At 45.3% G+C, this 22,039-nt stretch overlaps 1 protein-coding gene across 1 annotated transcript in view; it reads left to right on the top strand.

The window, feature by feature from the left end:
* EGLN1 (egl-9 family hypoxia inducible factor 1) overlaps nt 1–22,039 on the top strand; it is a 125,734-nt gene that overhangs the window by 60,935 nt on the left and 42,760 nt on the right. Inside the window, exons 3-4 of the mRNA XM_063917777.1 lie at nt 14,192–14,328; nt 16,198–16,265. Coding sequence (XP_063773847.1) covers nt 14,192–14,328; nt 16,198–16,265 — 205 coding nt within the window. The remainder of the gene's footprint in view (nt 1–14,191; nt 14,329–16,197; nt 16,266–22,039) is intronic.

The following is a 22,039-nucleotide window of genomic DNA, read 5'->3' as shown; positions in this document are numbered from 1 at the left end:
CTGTGTGGTCTGGTTCTGTTACCTCAGCCCCCCCCCCCCCCCCCTCTGTGGGTTCCCACAAACATGCTCTTGCCCAGATTATGCAAGACGACACGGATACCAACTCTAACATGGCAGATGGTGATGGGGACTTGCTCAGGGGGGGCCGCATCTCTTGCAAAAGGGGTGCAGTTGATGGAGGCTATTAGAGATGTGTTGAATATTACTGACTCAACACCTGAACAGGTTGAGGAGGCTTACTTCACGGACAATAAGAAAGCCTCGCTAACCTTCCCTGCGTCCAAAGAATTAAATGCTATATTTGAAAAAACATGGGAAAATCCAGAGAAATAATTCCAGATCCCTAGGAGGGTTCTGGTTGCTTTCCTCTTCCCGGAGGAGGATAGAAAGAAATGGGAAAACCCACCCATAGTGGACGCGTCTGTATCCAGACTCTCAAAAAAGGTGGTTTTACCTGTCCCAGGATCAACCACCTTAAAGGAGCCGGCTGATCGCAAGATTGATACTATGCTCAAATCCATATACACTGCTTCAGGGGCGATACTCCGTCCTACTTTTGCCTGTGCATGGATTTCCAAAGCTATGGTAAAGTGGTCAGGCACGTTACTTGAGGATTTGCATTCGTTAGAGAAGAGTGACATTGAATTGTTTCTCCGTAACATTCAGGATTCTGCAGGTTTTATGGTGGAATCCATGAAAGACCTGGGTTCAATGGAAGCAGGAATTTCTTCCATGTCCATCTCAGCTCATCGAGGACTGTTGCTGCGCCAGTGTTCTGCCGACGCAGAATCCAGGAGAGGCGTGGAGACCCTACCCTACACAGGTCAGGCTCTCTTTGGGGAAGCATTGGATGCGTGGATCTCCACGGCTACAGCGGGTAAGTCCCCTTTTCTTCCCTCAGCAGCTCCTGCTACGAAGAAACCTTTTTCCTCACCTGCATCTCGGTCCTTTCGGGTTTCTAAACCAAGAAAGACCAAACCGGCCAACACCTTCTTTGGAGGGGCTCAACCAAAATCCAAGAAACCTGCTGTGGCAGCTTCCCACGAACAGAAGCCTGCTTCAGGTGCGCTAAAGTCCTCCGCATGACGGTGGACAGCGCAGCCTGGAAGTAGGGCCAGTGGGGGTGAGACTAAGACATTTCACTCACGTCTGGGTGTCGTCCGGCCTGGATCCCTGGGTACTAGATATTGTGTCTCAGGGGTACCAGCTGGAATTTCAAGATCTCCCTCATCGGTTCTTCACATCGGGCTTGCCAGCTTTGCTGGCAGACAGGGCTACCCTACAGGGAGCCATCCAGAAGTTGGTGGAGGCACAGGTCATTGTACCAGTCCCTCAATTGCAGAACACAGGTTACTATTCAAACCTTTTCGTGGTACTGAAACCAGATGGTTCAGTCAGGCCCATTCTGAACTTAAAATCACTAAACCCCCTTTCTGAGGGAGTTCAAGTTCAAAATGGAGTCTCTAAGGGCAGTGATATCAGGTCTGGAAGAGGGGGAATTCCTGGTATCCCTGGATATCAAGGATGCATACCTCCACATTCCTATTTGGCTGCCGCATCAAGCTTATCTCTGATTCGTTCTGTTGGACTGTCATTTTCAGTTCCAGGCCCTACCATTCGGCCTCTCCACAGCACCAAGGGTTTTCACCAAGGTGATGGCGGAAATGATGGTTCTCCTCTGCAGACAGGGGGTGAACATAATTCCGTATCTGGACGATCTGCTGATAAAGGAATCGTACAAGGAGAAGCTGTTTCAGTCAATAGCTCTCATGACCCATCTTCTCAAGGAACATGGTTGGATCCTGAATATCGCAAAATCACATTTGGAACCAACCAGGAGGTTGTCTTTTCTGGGAATGATCATCGACACGGAGGTGCAGAGGGTGTTTCTTCCAGAGGAAAAAGCATTGGTGATGCAATCAATGGTCCGGGATGTCCTGAAGCCAGCCCGGGTGTCTGTTCATCAGTGCATTCACCTTCTGGGGAAGATGGTGGCCTCTCTTACGAGGCTCTGCAGTATGGGAGGTTTCACGCTCGGTCCTTCCAACTGGATCTCCTGGACAAGTGGTCGGGATCCCATGTACACATGCACCAGAGAATATGTCTGTTGCCAAAGGCCAGGATTTCACTCCTCTGAAGGCTGCAATTACCTCACCTTCGGGAGGGCCGCAGGTTCGCGATTCAAGACTGGATCCTTCGAACCACGGATGCAAGTCTTCGGGCCTGGGCGCAGTCACTCAAGTGGAAACCTTCCAAGGAAGGTGGTAAAGTCTGGAAGTCGGCTTGCCGATAAACATTCTGGAACTAAGAGCCGTATACAACGGTCTTCTCCAAGCGGCCCGTCTTCTGATAAATCGGGCCGTTCAAGTACAGTCGAACAAAGTAATGACAGTGGCTTACATAAACCGACAAGGCGGAACGCAGAGCTGCAATGTCAGAGGTAACAAGAATCATCCTCTGGGCAGAAAAACACGCGTTGGCGCTGTCAGCAATCTTCATTCCGGGAGTAGACAACTGGGAAGCGGACTTCCTCAGCAGACACTATCTCCATCCAGGGGAGTGGGGTCTCCATCCGGAGGTGTTCAAGGAGGTAACAGATCTATGGGGCGTACCCCAAATCGACATGGCCTCTCGTCTCAACAAGAAGCTTCAGCTGTATTGTTCCAGGTCGAGGGACCCGCAAGCGGTGGCGGACGCCCTAGTGACTCCATGGGTGTTCCAGTCGGTGTACGTGTTTCCTCCACTTCCACTCATTCCAAGAGTTCTCAAACTCCTAAGGAGAACAAGAGTTCAGGCAATCCTCATTGCTCCGGACTGGCCAAGAAGGGCTTGGTACGCGGATCTTCTGGATCTACTGCTAGAAGAGCTGAGGCCTCTTCCTCTTCGGGAGGACCTGCTGCCGCAGGGGCCGTTCGCCTATCAAGACTTACCACGGCTACGTTTGACGGCATGGAGGTTGAACGCCAGATACTAGCTCGGAAGGGCATTCAAAACAAGGTTATTCCTATCCTGATACAGGCTAGGAAAGGAGTAATGTCTAAAAATTACCATCGTATTTGGAAAAAATGTGTCTTGTTGTGAGTCCAAGAAGTTTCCTATGGTGGAGTTTCAACTGGGACGTTTTCTCCTCTTCCTGCAAGCAGGTGTGGATATGGGCCTGAGGTTAGGATCCATAAAGGTCGACTCTATCCATTTTCTTCCAGAAACAGTTGGCTGCCCTCCCTGAGGTTAAGACTTTTTTTGAAGGGAGTTCTGCACATCCAGCCTCCCTTTGTACCGCCTACGGCACCCTGGGATCATAACGTGGTATTGCAGTTCCCCCAGTCGGACTGGTTTGAAACTCCTACAGGAGGTTGAGGTCAAGTTTCTCACGTGGAAGGCTGTCCCTTTGTTGGCCTTAGCTTCTGCTAGACGTATGTCGGAGTTGGGGGCTTTGTCATGTAAAAGCCCATACTTGATCTTTCCTGAAGACAGAGCTGAGCTTCAGACAAGTCAGCAGTTTCTTCCGAAGGTTGTGTCTACATTTCATATCAACCATCCTATTATGGTGCCAGTTGCGACTGACTCCTCAATTTCATCAAAGTCCTTAGATGTTGTAAGGGCTCTAAAAATCTATGTGAGGAGGACTGCTCGTCACAGAAAATCGGACTCTTTCTGTTTGTCCTGTATGACCCCAAGAACATTGGGTGTCCTGCTTCTAAGCAGACGATCTCTCACTGGATCAGGTTCACTATCCAGCATGCGTATTCTACGGCAGGCTTGCCGTGTCCTACGTCTGTTAAGGCCCACTCTACTCGTAAGGTGGGTTCTTCCTCAGCGTTTACAACTTTGCCGAGCAGCTACTTGGTCGGGGTCGAACATGTTTGCAAAGTTCTACAAGTTCGATACTTTGGCCTCTGAGGACCTAAGTTTGGTCAATTGGTTCTGCAGGAGCCTCTGCGATCTCCCTCCCGTTCTGGGAGCTTTGGTACATCCCCATGGTACTAATGTGGACCCCAGCATCCTCTACGCACTATGAGAAAAGGATTTACCGGTAGGTAATTTAAATCCTATTTTTGCTGTGTTACAGCCTTATTCCAAATTAGAAGAAATTCTACACACAACACCCCATAATGACAATGTGAAAAGTGTTTTTTGAGATTTTTGCAAATTTATTAAAAATACTAAGAAATCACATGTACATAAGTATTTACAGCATTTGCCAGAAGCTCAAAATTGAGCTCAGTGCATCCTGTTTCCACTGATCATCCTTGATGTTCCTACAGCTTAATTGGAGTCCACCTGTGGTAAATTCGGTTGGTTGGACATGATTTGGAAAGGCACACACCTGTCTATATAAGGTCCCACACTTGTCAGTGCATGTCTGAGCACAAACCAAGCATGAAGTCAAAGGAATTGTCTGTAGACCTCCGAGACAGGATTGTCTCGAGGCACAAATCTGGGGAAGGGTACAGAAAAATATCTGCTGCTTTGAAGGTCCCAATGAGCACAGTGGCCTCCATCATACATAAATGGAAGAAGTTCAGAACTTCAGGACTCTTCCTAGAGCTGGCTGGCCGTCTAAACTGAGCGATCGGGAGTGAAGTGCCCTAGTTAGTGAGGTGACCAAGAACCCGGTGGTCACTCTGTCAAAGCTACAGCATTCCTCTGTGGAGAGCGTAGAACCTTCTGGAAGGATAACCATGTCTGCAGCTATTCACCAGTCAGGCCTGTTAGGTAGAGTGGCCAGATGGAAGCCATTCCTTAGTAAAAAAGCACATGGTAGCCCACCTAGAGTTTGCCAAAATGCAGCTGAAGGACTCTCAGACCATGAGAAACGAAAGTCTGATGAGACCAAGATTGAACTGTTTCGTGTGAATGCCAGGTGTCATGTTTGGAGGAAACCAGGCACCGCTCATCACCATGCCAATACCATCCCTACAGTGAAGCATGGTGGTGGCAGCATCATGCTGTGGGGATGATTTTCAGTGGCATGAACTGGGAGACTAGTCAGGATAGAGGGAAAGATGAATGCAGCAATGTGTAGAGACGTCTTGGATGAAAACCTGCTCCAGAGCGCTCTTAACCTCAGACTGGGGCGACAGTTCATATTTCAGCAGGACAACGACCCTAAGCACACAGCCAAGATATTAAAGGAGTGGGTTCAGGACAACTCTGTGAATGTCCTTCAGTGGCCCAGTCTCGAATCCGATTGAGCATCTCTGGAGAGATCTGAAAACGGCTGTGCACCGACGCTTCCCATCCGACTTGCTGGTGCTTGAGAGGTGCTGCAAAGAGGAATGGGCAAAACTGGCCAAAGATAGGTGTGCCAAGCTTATGGCATCATATTCAAAAAGACTTGAGGCTGTAATTGCTGCCAAAGGTGCATCAACAAAGTATTGAGCAAAGGCTTTGAATACTTATGTACATGTGATTTTCTTAGTTGTTGGGGTTTTTTTTTTTAATATGCAAAAATCTTAAACACTTCATGTTGTCATTATGGGGTATTGTGTGTAGAATTGAGTGGGAAAAATGAATTTATTCCATTGTGGAATAAGGCTGTTATGTAACAAAATGTGGAAAAAGTGAAGCGCTGTGAATACTTTCCAGATGCACTGTATATAGATGAGCCCCTGGTGGAGCTTGTATTCATGGACTCATCATACATGGATAACCAGCATACCACTTCAATGTATAAAATACTTTAATCCATTAGTTAGGCACCCCAAAAATGGCATAAAAAAAACAACAAAACAAATGCAAATGGCATATAATTTATAATTAATTTGCATCAGCAATCTGAGTTTAACAGTCTTCCATTAAGAATTGTCACAATTCCTCAAGGACTGCTTAAACAAAATACCAATAGAGGGCCAATGTATAGCAATAATGGGTATGAATAACACCTGGATTAATTAATCTATTAACCAATCCAATACACACATTAACTAAACCAGTCAGAGCTCTGTGCAATGCACTGAAAATCTATATAAGAACAGCTGCCCATCTCCTTCCAGCACGTGGAACGCAAAGCGCACATCCCACAGCTGTGGGAGCACAGTGTGCATCATGCTGCCATAAGTGAAGCAATGGCTTAACCGCGGCAAGCGGAAGCGATGTGGCAGCCAGACACAATGGGTGGACAAAGCCAGAGAACAGCCTCACCTCAACCAGGCAGATTCTCAGGTCCAACACACCATGGTGACATGGCAATGATGTCCATTCAGTAAACAATTTTTATAAAAATATAAGAAACCTACAGGTAAACAAGTGTTTGCGTTAAAAATCCAGTATAATCAAAATTATATCGTCTGACTATGGAATTGTGAGTATTGTAGATGGGTGATTTATTAAAGCCAGATTGCTGACTGCAGTTACGTTTTTATGATTGATATCATGGCATTTTGGGATGGGGGGTTAATATAATTTTCATGATGCCTCCCTAATGGATTAAAGTCTTTCTGCATTGAAGTAGTATGCTGGTTATCCATCAGGGATGGGTGGTTTAAGCCAAATGTGTTTTTTTTGTTTTTTTTATTATGTTGTGAGTTCTGTAAAAAAGCACTAAACTAGTGGTTTTATTCAAAGTGTTTAATTCCAATGGCATGCCCAGGTTAATGTTTAACTCCTCCTTTTTGTGCGTGTGTTTCTCTAAAAAAAAATAATAAAAAAATGCTTTTGCATTTTCTTGTTACTACTCCGATTTTAATTAACATAATTAACATTAACTTTTTTTTTTTTTTTTTTGGGGGGGGGGGGGGGTGGGGGGGGTTTCAATTTTAAACTATCTCTGTACTTTGTATGTATTCTTTTTTTTTTTTTTTTTTTTTTTTTTTATATGGCGCCACAAGGGCTCCGCAGTGCCTAACAAAGTACATAAACAAATGAGCAAAACAAGAACAGTGACTTACAGTACAAGACAATATAGGACAAGTACAAGGTATATAAATATTTCTGCATCAATGGACATGATGCTGATATAAGCATCAGGGTAGCTGAAATCGAGGGCTAGGTTCCGTTATAAGTAGTATGATGTAGAAGATAGTCTAAGTTAGCGAAGAAAAAGCATGTAATATGCTGTTACCCTGAGTGGCAGATAGCATGGGTTTTAAGGTACAAAAGGAGGATAGAAAGCAAAGGAAAAATGTTTTACAGGATTTACTATAAAAATCGGTCACAAGCGATTATGTATTAATGTTTAGTCTATCTACATACATTCAGATGTAATAGAAATGATACGTTTTTCAAAAATGGGGTTTCTTGAAAGACGTAAAATAAATCAAACCAAAGACTGTTAGAAAGCATTAATGCAGGATTTCATAAATAAATAAATAAATATATTTTATTCATTAAAACTTTTTTACCTCTTTGCATTAATGTTTTAAACAAAAGTTGAAATCATAGAAAAAAAATTTTCTGTAATAAAAAAATAACACTATATATATATATATATATATATATATATATATATATATATATATATATATTTATTTATGTAGCGGTAAGGTTCGGCACTCAAATGGGTAAATAACAAAATACTTGCTGCGGTGCCCTCTGCGATCTGTAGCAAGATCCATGCAATGTGAAGAGGAAGTCAGCGGCACTCAGCAGACGGATTGATGAAATAAAGATGGCTTTATTAGAGTCCTACGCCGTTTCGGGGACTACACCCCGTCTTCAGGGACAAATCATACACTATGATAATATTTTATTTCCCCCCACCTTGTTACTCATGTATGAGGAGTCCTTGGTGGAGTGTATTAATGGAGAATATCTCTATAGATATATTATATAGCGCTACATGTAACACTGCAGTTAATAGACTCCTCTCTACTGCTGCTGCAAACATCAGGGTGTTCCTCAGTAACGCTAACATTCTACTTGCAATATACCTGTTGCTATTGACTTTACAGGTCTTACTATAATGAAGTAATACTCAATAGGTGGAGTCTACAATGTCTCTGTTGACATGTGTTCTGTTTAACTTTATTTGGTGACCATGAAATTACAAATTATATTTGTTATTGGATTATTATCATGATTGATTATCCCAGCAGGTGTTTAAAATATATTAAATCTTTCTGCGTGGTACAATGGTTTCACAGGGAAACATCGGTGTGTAGAGATGGATCTTGATCCAGGCACCAACAGGCCAAAGCTTTAGACTGTCCCAGTATGCATTAAGGCCTCCCCTATAACCCCGCCTCCAGGCGCTGTGAGCTCAGTTTCGTTAACCAGTCCAAGCAGGAACAGGTAAGAGAAGGCAGATTTTGGTCACATAGAACCACGTTCTCACGACAGGAGAAGTGACCAGCGGCTAATGCTATACAAACCCATAGAAGCTAGGTGCGTAAGAGTGTGTTCCCTGTGTGTAACCAATGTACTTCGCGGAAAGAGATTTTAACCATGGTAAGTCTACCATAAATCTCCTTTTCTGCAGCGGGGTACATTGGTTTCCACAGGGAAACATCGAGGATGTCCTAAAGCAGTTCCTCATGGGAGGGGCGCACCGTAGCTGGTATGAGAACCCGGCGTCCAAAGGAAGTATCCTGGGAGTCGTAAGTATCGAAGGAGTAGAACCTAATGAACGTGTTCACTGAGGAACACGTAGCTGCCTTGCACAATTGTTCAGCAGACGCGCCGTCCAAGAAGGTCCAACAGACCGAGTAGAATGGGCTTTGATAGAAGCAGAAGTTCAGCCTGCACATAGGCTTGTGCAATCACCATTCTAATCCATCTGGCCAAGGTTTGCTTATTCGCAGGCCAGCCACGTTTGTAAAAACTAAAAAGTACAAAAAGGGTATCTGACCTCCTAATAGAGAGCCTGTACCACTTCCAAAGACTGCTCTTTAGAGGACAAATCAGAAGAGATGAAGGCCGGAACCACAATCTCTTGGTTAAGGTGAAAAGATGACACCACCTTTAGGCAAATAACCAGGGTGAGTTCTAAAAAACAGTCTGGTCACGGTGGACGACAGGACAGAGCGCCTAGGTCTGACACCCTCCTAGGAGAGGCAATAGCCAGTAGGAATAAGACTGAGTGTGAGCCATTTAAGGTTCACTGACTCAAGAGGGTCAAATGGATACTCTTGCAGGACAACAGACAGATCCCATGGAGCCCCAGGAGGGACAGAGGGAGGCTGAATCCACAGTACGCCCTGAGTGAAAGTATGAACGTCAGAAATAGACGCAATTTTTCTCTGAAACCACACCGACAAGGCAGAGAGATGAACTTTGAGGGAGGCCAGACGAAGGCCTAAGTCCAGGCCTTGTTGCAGAAAAGCCAGAAGTCTGGAAGTTCTGAATTTGTATGCATCATAATTCTAAGCAGCACAGCAGGTGAAGTAAGAATTCCAGACCCTGTAATAAATCCGCGCAGATGCCGGTTTGCGGGCCTTCAGCATAGTTTGGATAACCGCCTTGGAGAATCCTTTGGCCTTCAGGAGTGATGCTTCAAGAGCCACACCGTCAAAGCCAGTCTGGGCAGGTCCGGGTAGACACAAGGGCCCTGAACAAGGAGGTCTGGGCGTTGAGGAAGTAGAAGAGGACGCTCCATCGATAGACCCTGCAGGTCTGAGAACCAGTGCTGTCTGGGCCACACTGGTGTGACTAGAAGTAGTATTCCTCTTTCTTGTTTGAACTTCCACAGCGCTCTGGGCAGGAGAGACGCTGGAGGGAACACGTAGGGCAGCCGAAAGTTTTATGGAATTGCCAGTGCATCCACGAATGCTGCTTGAGGATCCCTGGTCCTTGATCGGAACTTTGTGATTGTGTCAAGATGTCATCAGGTCTAGATCTGGTAGGCACTTTGTCCACTAGGAGTTGAAAAGACTTCCTGATGAAGACTCCACTCTCCGGCGTGCACGTCCTGACGACTGAGGAAATCCGCTTCCCAGTTGAGGACTCCCGGAATGAACACTGCCGATATTGCTGGTAGATAGTGTTCTGCCCAACAAAGGATTTTTTTACACTTTCATCATTGCCATGTGGCTTCGAGTGCCTCCTTGATGGTTTATGTATGCCACCGTGGTGGCGTTGTTTAACCGTACTTGAACAGGCCTGTTCTGTAGCAGAGGCAGGGCGAGAGACAAAGCGTTAAACACAGCCTGCAATTCCAGAATGTTTATCAGGGAGAGTTTTTCCTCCTTGGTCCACCGACCCTGGAAAGAGTGTTGCTCCAACACCACGCCCCAACCCCTCAGACTGGCATCCACAGTCAGTAGGACTCAGTTGGGAATCCAGAAGGGACAGACCCTGCTCAACTGCTGGTCCTGTAGCCACCAGGTCAGCGACAGACGAACCCCCGGAGTCAAGGAGATCATTTGAGACCTGGTCCGATGAGGTTGGCCATCCCATTTGGAAAGGCTTAACCTCTGCAGAGGGTGGGGAATGAAATTGAGCGTACTCTACCATGTCGAAAGCCGACACCATTAGGCCTAGTACTTGCATCACCAAGTGTATCAACACTCTTGGGCAAGAGAGGAAGTATCAGATCCTGTCCTGAAGCTTCAGGACTTTCTCTGGAGAGAGAAACAGCCGTTGACTGCGTGTGTCCAGCAGTGTCCCCAGGTGCACCATGCTTTGAGCTGTGACCAGCGAGGACTTCTTCAAGTTTGAGCCACGTGTGGGCTTGTAGAAAGTTTACCGTCAGTTGTAGATGACTGAGGAGTACATCCTAAGTCCCTGGCGACGGAGATGAGCCGTCATCACGGCCATAACCTTTGTGAAGATCCGAGGAGCCGTGGCCAGTCCAAATGGCAGAGCCTGGAACTGATAGTGGAGGTTGCCAATAGCAAACCGCAGATATTGCTGATGCGATATGGCAATAGGATTTTGCAGGTAACTATCTTGTATATCCAGGGATACCAGGTTCCGTGGCCAGTACAATAGAGTGCAGGTTTTCCATACAGAACTTGGACACTCTCTCAAACTTGTTCAGTGATTTGTGATTGAGTGTAGGCCGGAAAGACCCGTTGGGTTTCAGTACTAGAAACAGGGTCGAGTAATATCCTCTACCTGTCTGGGATAGAGGTACCGGCACCACCACTCCTGTCTCCAGGAGGGAACGCACAACCAATTGTAGAGCTTGTGCCTTTAATGGATCTGAAGGGATAACCGTGGTGCAAAACTGGCGAGGGAAACTCCTCTTGAAAGAGACTGCGTACCCGTGAGAGACAACTTCTCGCACCCAAGAGTCTGAAGTGGTCTGTAACCAGACCTGGGTGAATCACAAGTCGGCCTCCCACCCTGGGTTCCCCCAGGGGGAGGGCCGCCCCGTCATGCGGCAAGCTTGTTGTGTTTAGAAGCAGGCTGACTGGTTTCCCAAGATTGTTTTGCCTTGGGCTTAATGGTTTTGGAAGCACGAGAATGTCTCGGGTATGCCTGACCTTTTGCTTTCCCTTGAGGTCGAAAGGAGCAAAAAGTGGTACCTTTTGCCCTCTGTGTCAAAGGAGTAGTATTAGGGAGAACAGCAGTCTTTAGCAGCCACTAAGTCAGCCACAATTGTATTGAGGTCTTCCCCAAATAAGAGGTCTCCCTTTTAAAAGGTAGTACCTCCAAGGTCTTTTTGGAGTCCAGATCCACCTTCCATGACCTCAACCACAGAATACGGCGAGCCAGGTTGGACGTAGTTGCTGCCAATACACCTGCCTCAGAGGACGCCTCCTGTATGTAATAGGCGGCGGTGGTAATATGAGACAGGAATTGTCTGGCATTGTCTGATATATCCAGGGGCAACTCATCCTCTAATGCCTGAACCCATGCTTCAATACCTTTTTGCAGCCCAGGAGGCTACTATAGTGGGTCTGTGTACAGCACCTGTAAGGGAGTAAATAGACTTCAGGCATCCCTTCACACGCTTATCTGTCGGTGCCCTTAGTGAGGTGACAGGCAGAGTAAATGACACCACCAAGCGGGTGACATGGGAATCCGACGGCGGTGAATTTTCCCACTTGTTACACAACTCTGCAGGGAGAGGATAGCGAGCTACCATCTTTTTAGATGGGGAGAATTTCTTCCCTGGAGTAATCCAGGGTTCTCGTTGTACGTCCACTAAATGGTCAGAATGTGGTAACAATGTTTTAATTCCCTTCTGACGTTTAAACTTATCGGGTTTCTTAGACACTGTAGTGGAATCATCGTCAGGGACATCAACCTGTGTTGTAGATTCCTCGTCATAAGCAGCTGTCAGTGTCTGACGGGACAGTATGCTCCCCATCGTCATCAGAAGAATCTTCTGAGAGATTAGTGGATTTTGAGGAGGAAGTAGCCTGCTTGGATGACTCCGTGACATGATGAGTGACTTGAGGCAGTCTTATGTCTAACCAAGGATTGATTCAATTGCTGCAACTGGGTAGACAAATTATCCACCCAAGGCGGATTTACCATAGAAACAATATGCGACTGTAATGGAACAGGAGGTCCCATAGGGGGCTTAAGGCGTGTCACAAGCGTTTTTAACATGGATGAGAACGCCGCCCAAGGTGGCTCCTGATTGGCTACAGGAGCTGCGGACTGACTGGGAGATGTATGGCACGTAGTACACAGACCCTCATACAAAACTTCCTCCTCAGGCAAATCCTTGGCGCATGCACTGCATGATGCAGAAGCATTCTGATTTCCCGCCCTTTTTGTTAGACATTTTCAGATATATAACAGCAGAGCGTATTAGTACGATACAGCCAGACAGAGTACAATACCTGCAAATAAATCCCCTAGTATGTGACTGCGTACACAGGGGGTAATTCCAAGTTGATCGCAGCAGGATTTTTGATAGCAATTGGGCAAAACCATGTGCACTGCAGGGGGGCCAGATATAACATGTGCAGAAAGAGTTAGATTTGGGTGGGTTATTTTGTTTCTGTGCAGGGTAAATACTGGCTGCTTTATTTTTACACTGCAAATTGGATTGCAGATTGAACACACCACACCCAAATCTAACTCTCTCTGCACATGTTATATCTGCCTCCCCTGCAGTGCACATGGTTTTGCCCAATTGTTAAAAAAATCCTGCTGCGATCAACTTGGAATTACCCCCACAGTACACAACACCAGTGAATAAATCCGGTATTATGTGACTGAGTACACAGTAAAATACACTTAACGGTGAATACTGTGAAGCACTATATATGTGACCCAGACGCACGTAGTCCCTTAGTGTACAGAATACAGTGATGGCTAAAGCTGGGATACACAAAGCGCGGTCTGAGACCAGATGTATATATCAGAATACTAGTACAATATATTCTTGCACAGGTACACTTGTTCTTAACTAACGCTGTCTTTATAGCGACATGTAGAATACTTATCACAGCGCTGATGTACAGGCAGATTTACAGGGGAGACCTTGCCCTGCAGTCCCAGAGACCAGTCGTAGCTATACTTAGAAGATGGCGCCCAGCATCTCAGTCAGGGAGTGAGGGACAGTGAGGCAGCTCCAGGGCGGGAATACCAGTAGTAGATGGCGCCTTGGTGAGGGGCTACAGGTCAAGCAGCGTCTCCCCTATGCTGGTCCTCGCCACCTGGTACTATGGAGTCTTATTAAAGTGGGCATTAGTACACTCGACCTGTACTCCTATGTCCTGATGAATATAGTGGGGTCCTTTAGACTGCGATCGGAACACAATTTAATGCCAGGTCCCACCTGGGGGACCCTCTTACCACCTTCCTTTGTAGCAGCCACGCGAGCTGCGACCAATGCCGGAGCGTCCCCGCCACAAGTACCCAGGAACTGAGCCAGCGGGAGTATGCGATGCCGCTGGGGTGGTGACTGAGCCGCAGCACAGAATGTCACTCTGACATATAAGTGCTGCCGCCCTTGAAGTCTTCTAATATATAAAGCTTTTTCAGGGCAGCCCCCCTGTTAAGGAACCTGCTCTGCCGGGCACCAACTCGAAACTGAGCTCACAGTGCCTGGAGGCGGGGTTATAGAGGCCCCAATGCATCCTGGGACAGTCTAACGCTTTAGCCTGTTGGTGCCGGGATCCAGAACCATTTCTACACCCCAATGTTTACCTGTGGAAACCAATGTACCCTGCTGCAGAAAATGGCAATTTTCTTGCAAAACTTTCTAGGTTTTAATAAAATTGACCTTTCAAATCTGGTTAAATCACTGACCGTGGATGAAGTAAATGTTAAAACCATAGAAAATAGCACTTATATTACTACATGTATTTAACTAGTTTTGTTCTTGAATTCACTCCTTTTTATGTAGGTAAATGGAGGTGTGTTGAGAATTTTCCCTGAAGGCAAGTCTCAGTTTGCTGATATTGAACCAAAATTTGATAGACTATTGTTTTTTTGGTCGGATCGTCGCAACCCTCATGAAGTTCAGCCCGCCTTTGCTACAAGGTAAATTTATTTTATTTGCCAGTTTTCATTTATTTATTATTTTTAAATTGAGTAATGTTTAGTTTGTTTTTTAACTGATTAACAAAAGAAACCTAAAACATACATGTATTCCAAGTATTTTGTATACATACATACATACATAGCAGTCGCCATTCCCAGGAGAGGGGTGCACTCACGTACTCCCCACCCCTTGGCTGGGGTGTGGTGGTCTGTGACCACCTACTCAAATATACATATACAGAGAACCCTGCACTCCTTTAGTAGTTTCATTCACTGTAATGCTTTAATATACAACTGGATAAACCAATGGGCTTTTAGTTCATGAATTGTACAATGCATTTAAGTTTACAGCCCACTCCACGGGACCCAATTTCACTGCGAGTCCTACTCTTATCACATAAAATTTCACAGATTTTTTTGACACCTGGAAACTTTCTCATGGGAGAAAATGTGCTTACTTGGTTTAAAGCTTACCTGCCACACTTATGGCTTTTAAAGGTGAGACAGTCACCAAAACAACTACGCAAGTGTGCTTACCTGGTTTAAAGATCACCTGTTAACTGATTTCTGGCTTTCAAAGTTGCCAGGTCTTCAAAAAATGTATGCAAATTTTGTGCGTGATCTGATGGTGCATCTGGAGATGCAACAGCAAATCACGGAAGGAGGCATGTACAACTCTGAATCAGGCCCACGTATAATACTTTGCACTTTTTTTTTTGTTGGGTAGAAGTGCTGGGTCAGGTCTGTTATCCTGTCCAGGATTTATTAGGGTTGTGCTGTTCCTCAAATTTCTACTGTCTATCTCTTTGAGGTGAAGTGTGGTCTTTCTTTGACTGTGCTATAGTTCCAGCCATTTACATGTAAAGAGATTTATTAGACCTTGCCAGTTTCATAGGGTATCCGGATGATAGGTTGACAGTGGAGAGGTCGACATCAAATGTTCGACATTCATATGGTCAACAGGTTCAAATGGTCAACACATGCCGGGGCTGGCTGTCAAAGTTTAGCCTGGGGTGCAAGCACAAAACGTTTTGTTTGCCGATCAGTCTGTCACCAGGAATATGAGCTGATCTGACTTGAGTCTGCCACTGCACAAAGTACTGGTCTGTTAATGGCTGCAAACATGAGGTCTGTGCCCCACTGGCGTCTTGAGACAGACAGGGGAGCTGGTATTGCCCCAGCGGGCAGGCGCAAACCCAGCCCACCCCCGTCTCTTAACGGTTAGTAGAGGAGGCTCCACAAAAAATGTCTAATCCTATCACTGCTGTTTCCAGAGCCTGTGTGTATGTATATGTATATATATGTATATAATGTATATAATGTTATAATATATATAAAAATTTTATTTAGGCAAAAGGGCACTCATTGTGCCTATATCGTCAGCTAACTACAGTAAAGCATTGAAGGCAGAGTTGTCACGTAACAGTCTGTTGGCTTTGGTCAGTAAATGACCATTCAAGACCTCTAGCATGTCATCACCACCACCTCTGCAGCCAAGAGCCATCTGGGCAGTAGACACCAGAGGGGTGTCTATATAATATATGCTGTATCATGTAGGTCCTACATCACTACCTAATAATTCTGAATGGTTTGCAATGTAACTTTGATAGTATGATCAGCTGCAGAAAAAAAAACACACCCCTATTGTGCTGTGCATTATTGCATTTGGACACTGTGTGGTATCATGTTGGGAGATGTTGACCAGTCATAGGATAATTATAGTGGGAAACTTTAGATCATCACAAAAGTCACCATGGTCCAACAGTGATGCTACTCACTGGCTACAGTCTACATTAGTCGTGTTATTGTATCTCTTCAGCACTGTGAGAAGTCTTACTGATGTTCGTGTGTGCTTTCTTCTCTATCTAGGTACGCAATAACTGTCTGGTATTTTGATGCAGACGAAAGAGCACGGGCTAAAGAAAAGTATCAAACAGGTAATTGTCAGTTACATGTGTGACTAAAGCTCAGCCTAAACGCTAAGTTGAAACTTAAAGATGGTGAAGCCTGCCAAGGGGACTGCTTGCTGGCATTTGTGACAGCAGTGTCTGGGTGCTGGGCTTTCCTGTACCCAGAAGTCTGTGTGCACCACACATCCTGTACTGCATCCATTATAGATACACCCATGGTATTGTTGAGGCATCGTGTGATGTTACAAGCCAAGATTGAGGTGCAAGCAGGGCACGTGCCCTGGGTGATGTTGCATGAGGCACCGGACACACTTCAGCTGCTTGGAGTTGAGGAGAAAATGAGGGCAGGCTGGTCAAATGTGGAGGTGGAAAATAGATATTTTGATTCAGAAAGTTAACTCTTAGGGGTAGTGGAAGATTACACTAGTGAGGAGAGATGGTAAAATGTAAATTCTTTAGAGATTTAACATGGATAATGTGGAATCTTTGCTGAAAAACATACATGTGTGGTGTTGGCTACAACAATAACAACATCCATGTCAGTACATTGATCCCTCTTTGAGGATCACAGCAGCAAAAACATGTTTTTCGTGACGACATCAGGTGGTGAAGGATTTAAACAGAAGCATAAATGCTAACTTTTATGAAGTGGCAATTGGGACCTAGGCGCCCACCCAATCAATGCCTGAAAAGTAGGACTGTCCCACCATATTCGTGATGGTTGGGAGGTATGCTACATAAAGAATGAGAAGAGCAAACAAATGAGTCTGTTGTGGAATACTGGCTTCTAGGATGGAGCCTGTGGCAACATCTCCTCTCCCTTCTCTCTCACCTCTGTCCTCACACAAACATATCACTTCTCCTTTACTACACTCAATGCTATTGTGCAGCAGGAGCTCTATTCCTGGACCTCTCATTAACTATGATATACTGTAATCAGCAGCTGCGTTCCTGAACCTGTCCTGGGCCAAAATGTATTGTCCACTAGTCCTTTTTGAGCGCATTCTCTTCTAAAGAGTATAACCTATTACTGTACCATTTGTGTTCTTTTTCTGGTTAAGTTGAATACTGTTTAGCAAATTAACAACATTTCAAATCTATCAAAATAAATCTGCATGTAAACCTTAATAAAAATCTTTTAAGGTTGCAGCCCGTATTCCCAACCTTAGTTGCCACACACTTGTGCCCTCCATCTCCCTCTGTTCACTTCTCCTCCCTTTCATGCCGTCATGAGGCTTTGGGCCCGATTCAGACATGATTGCTGTCCTGCGATCAGATAGTCGCCGCCCAGGGGGAGTGAAAATTTGCCCGGTCAAGTGTGCGATTGCATGTGTACGCTGTGCGAAAAACCCCTCAGTCAACGGACAGTTGCAAAATCGTTCGCATCACACTCGCCATCGAATGTTTTTCCCAGTCTGTGCTTAGCTACTCCACCAGTGTGAAAAAATCAGGCTGATCGGGTCCGGAGCTGATGTCGCACACCCGACTGGGAACACCTGCGTTTTTCCTGACACTCCCAGAAATTGGTCAGTTACCACCAATAAACGTCCTCTTCCTGTCAATCACCTTGCGAACGTCTGTGGAATCAAAATTTTGGCACAATCCTGTCGCTGTTTGGCGATGTGTGCATTGCGGTGCATGCGCAGTCGTTCGATAATCGTCTGCAGTGCGATTTTGCACAACAGCGATCAGATCTGAATCGGGGCCTTTGTTGTAAGCATAGCAAAAAAAAAAAGCAATGCTGCAATACAAGGGGTGCACTTTTTTTTTCTTTGCATGCAGGCTTAATACTTGCTGCTTTTGTATGTAGCTCACAAATCCTGGGTAGCTTTTATTTGTACACTATAATCATAACATTTTTAAAAACTTTTGAATGTAAAAATTCCCCTATTTTAAACATTTGATTCAGTTGTTCACTTCTATTTCAGATAACTATTACACCCTCCCCTCAAGAAAGCATATACATGAGGGGTTATTTAAGCCATTAACCAACAAGGTTACCATGGTGACTAAAGTATGGGACTTGGCGGTCGGCTTAGGGAAGCTGACGCTAATTTATTTTTTATTCTCTGCTGTCTGGGGATATTTTCGGCCATGCTAGCACTGCTTCCTCTTGGCATCTCCTTCCTCAGTCACTTCAGCTATAATAAATGAAGGACCTGTGTTTAAAATGCAACAGCTGTGATTACAAATTGGAGGGGGCCTTATTTATTTTGATACAAGGCTAATGCACTTAATGGAGAATATTTAGTTGTTCACAATTTGGTTTCACAATGTATACTGCATAAATTCCTTCTGTCTTATGTGCGACCAGTAAGGGGCCCTACACACTTGAAGATCTAAGTGAACTCGTTCATATTGTTCAGTGTGTAGGCAGCAACGATGAACGATGCGCGGCCCCGTGCTCGTTCATCATTGGTGCCGTGTCGCTTATGCATGCAGGCCAATATGGACAATCTCGTCCATATTGGCATGCACTGCTATGGAGCCGGGTGAGCGCCCACCCCTTCCCCTCGGCTGCTGGGTCGCCCGTCTGCCGCAGCTCTGCGGCGGGTCTCCTAATGTGTAGGGGGCATAACATAAAGGAATAACCAATCCTCCTTAAAAGTATAGTTGTCATTGTATCCCATTATCAAAATGGTACTTGTCTTCCATTCAGATAAAATAAATGCAAAATGAAGAAAAATGTGACTACTATGCAATTTTGAGGTTCATCTGTTGCGTTAAAGGTGCAAGCAGTTCTGGTTAACCACTGTTTAAAGCATGATACTTTGTTTTTAAGAGAGCATTGATGACTCCTTCAAAGCATGCTCAGACTGTATTCATTAATGCAGGAAAGCTTTCATGCATTAATGAAATCACCCAGCAGCGTGGCGTGCAACCAGCTTAGAGAAAACACACACTTCCTGTCTGACATACTTTCTCCAAAACACAGGATGTATAATTGTGGCTATGGGGAAGTGGTTTGTTAAAGTGTGGAGAATTGTTGTGGCTGTATAGTGATTTTTCTTTTGCTCCTTTTAAAGATTTATTACACAGTTATGACTCCTGCTCAGATTTATTGCTCTAAAGGTGGTTCAGTATAGTATTGGGTTCATGATTTGCGGAAGTACATTAAATGCATGTAGATTGGTCCCAGATGAAACCTTATGAGCAACAAACCTCATGAACGCAAATTTCAGCCTGACTACTATGGTATTTGTAGAGGCGCTGATGGGCACTGTTATCTGTAGCTATTCCTAGTGTTATCCAGGGTTTATAGAAACATAGCATTCATTCACACCTTAATTCAATTTGTTGCAAAGTTGTTTTTTTAGTGGAAATGAGCACATCTATGAAACGTCATCAGTATTTAAAAAAAAAAAAAAAAAAGTTTTTATTTTGTTTTCCTGTAATGCCTTCTGATAAGTATACAGTCTCCAAATGTGTGGTGAGAGAACCTGATATACTTCAAGAGCTGCATGTGTGGCCCATCCAAGCTTCAAATGGAAACACATCAACCTTAAGTTTAATATTTTAAAATTAGCCCCAAAACGATCTGGTTGACCCCAATCATTCATCCACATAGCTCACATGCTCTAAAATTTCGCCATTTGCCACTTGCAGTAGTTCTCAAGTCCTTAGTGCTCCAGAAGACCTGCACATGTCTAAGCTCTTTCATGTCACATGTAATCCAAAACTCCTCCATATAATACTCGGGGGCAGATGTATTAAGCCTGGAGAAGTGATAAAACAGTGATAAGTGCAAGGTGATAACACACCAGCCAATCAGCTTCAATATGTAAATTGGCAGCTAGGTTCTGATTGGCTGGTGCGTTATCACCTTGCACTTATCACTGCTTTATCACTTCTCCAATCTTAATACATCTGCCTCTCAGTCCTACTGCTCCCCCCCCATTTATGGAGAGAGGGAGACCACGCAATGCCTATTGTATTCCTCTTCATCTCTACCTCATTTTCCAATTGGTTGTTATACATGTCATCCCGTCAGTATGCAAGAGGAGGCCAAGTGAAGCAGAAGCCAATCAGTATTTCATTATACAGGTTGAGTCTCCCATGAGTCTCCATATTTTGGAATATCTGCTTACCTAATGTCTTGCGGATGCAACACAAGTCTACACACAATGCATTTATGTTTCATATACACATAGTCTGAAGGTGATTTTTATACAATTATTCTTAATCTTGTGCAAGAAATAGTGTGTGTACATTGAACCTTCAGAAAGCAAAGGAGTCACTCTGTTGCACTCAAAATATTCTGGATTTCAGAATTCTGGATATGAGAGACTCAGCCTGTATGAAAAATAGGGTAGTATGATAGGGAGTTTTGATGCTTAAAACTATAGTTAGATATCTGCTATTTCTCTAACGTCCTAGTGGATGCTGGGGACTCCGTAAGGACCATGGGGAATAGACTGGCTCCGCAGGAGACATGGGCACTTTAAGAAAGAATTTAGATTCCGGTGTGCTCTGGCTCCTCCGTCTATGTCCCTCCTCCAGACCTCAGTTTGAATCTGTGCCCGGACGAGCTGGGTGCTTTTCAGTGAGCTCTCCTGATCTTGCTGTGAGAAAGTATTTTGTTAGGTTTTTTATTTTCAGGGAGCTCTGCTGGCAACAGACTCCCTGCATTATGGGACAGAGGGGAGAGAAGCAGCCCTACTCTCTGAAGCTAGGTCCTGCTTCTTAGGCTACTGGACACCATTAGCTCCAGAGGGATCGTACGCAGGATCTCAACCTCGCCGTCTGATCCCAGAGCCGCGCCGCCGTCCCCCTCGCAGAGCCGGAAGACAGAAGCCGGGTGAGTATGAGAAGCAAGAAGACTTCGAAATCGGCGGCAGAAGACTCCGTTCTTCACTGAGGTAACGCACAGCACTGCAGCTGTGCGCCATTGCTCCCACACACCTCACATACTCCGGTCACTGTAAGGGTGCAGGGCGCAGGGGGGGGCGCCCTGGGCAGCATATGGACCTCGTTTGGCAAAAGTACACATATATACAGTTGGGCACTGTATCAGGGCCGGATCTAAGGGGGGGGGGGGGGGGCGGCGAAGTCATAGCCACGCCCACTTTTGAGCAGAAGAGAGCTCTCCTGGTAGAGCCTGAAGCAGAACGATGTGCTGCAGCTTATAACACAGCAGCACAGAGGAGCCAGGAGAGCAAGGGTAACAGAGCATTTGCCCCTCACTTGCTGGTGTGTGGGTACTAGGGCTAATAAATGCAATTACCCCATAGCACAGTCACATGTACATAGAACAAGCACAAAGCTCTATCTCAGTCTCACCTAAATAGTTATCAGAATTTAGAGAGGAGGAGTTAGGATTGCTGATGAGGAGTTGGGACTGTAGAGGGAGGAGTCAAGATTAAACAGTAAACCGCCCCCCCTAAAGAAAAGTCTAGATCCGTCCCTGCACTGTATATATGTATGAGCCCCCGCCAAGAAAATGTATATTTAAGCGGGACAGAAGCCCACCGTTGAGGGGGCGGGGCTTCTTCCTCAGCACTCACCTGCGCCATTTTTTCTCCACAGGTCCGCTGAGAGGAAGCTCCCCAGGCTCTCCCCTGCAGATACACGGTAGAAGAGGGTAAAAAGAGAGGGGGGGCACATAATTAGGAGCAAAAATCTATATAAACAACAGCTACTGGGTTAACATTAAGTTACTGTGTTATTCCTGGGTTTATAGCGCTGGAGTGTGTGCTGGCATACTCTCTCTGTCTCTCCCAAGGGCCTTGTGGGGGAATTGTCTTCAGATGAGCATTCCCTGAGTGTGTGGTGTGTCGGTACGGGTGTGTCGACATGTCTGA

This window comes from Pseudophryne corroboree, chromosome 4 (assembly GCF_028390025.1).
Source record: "Pseudophryne corroboree isolate aPseCor3 chromosome 4, aPseCor3.hap2, whole genome shotgun sequence".
Lineage (NCBI taxonomy): Eukaryota > Metazoa > Chordata > Amphibia > Anura > Myobatrachidae > Pseudophryne > Pseudophryne corroboree.
Note: the sequence above shows the minus strand (reverse complement) of the source record. Positions and strands in the feature narration are given on the sequence as shown.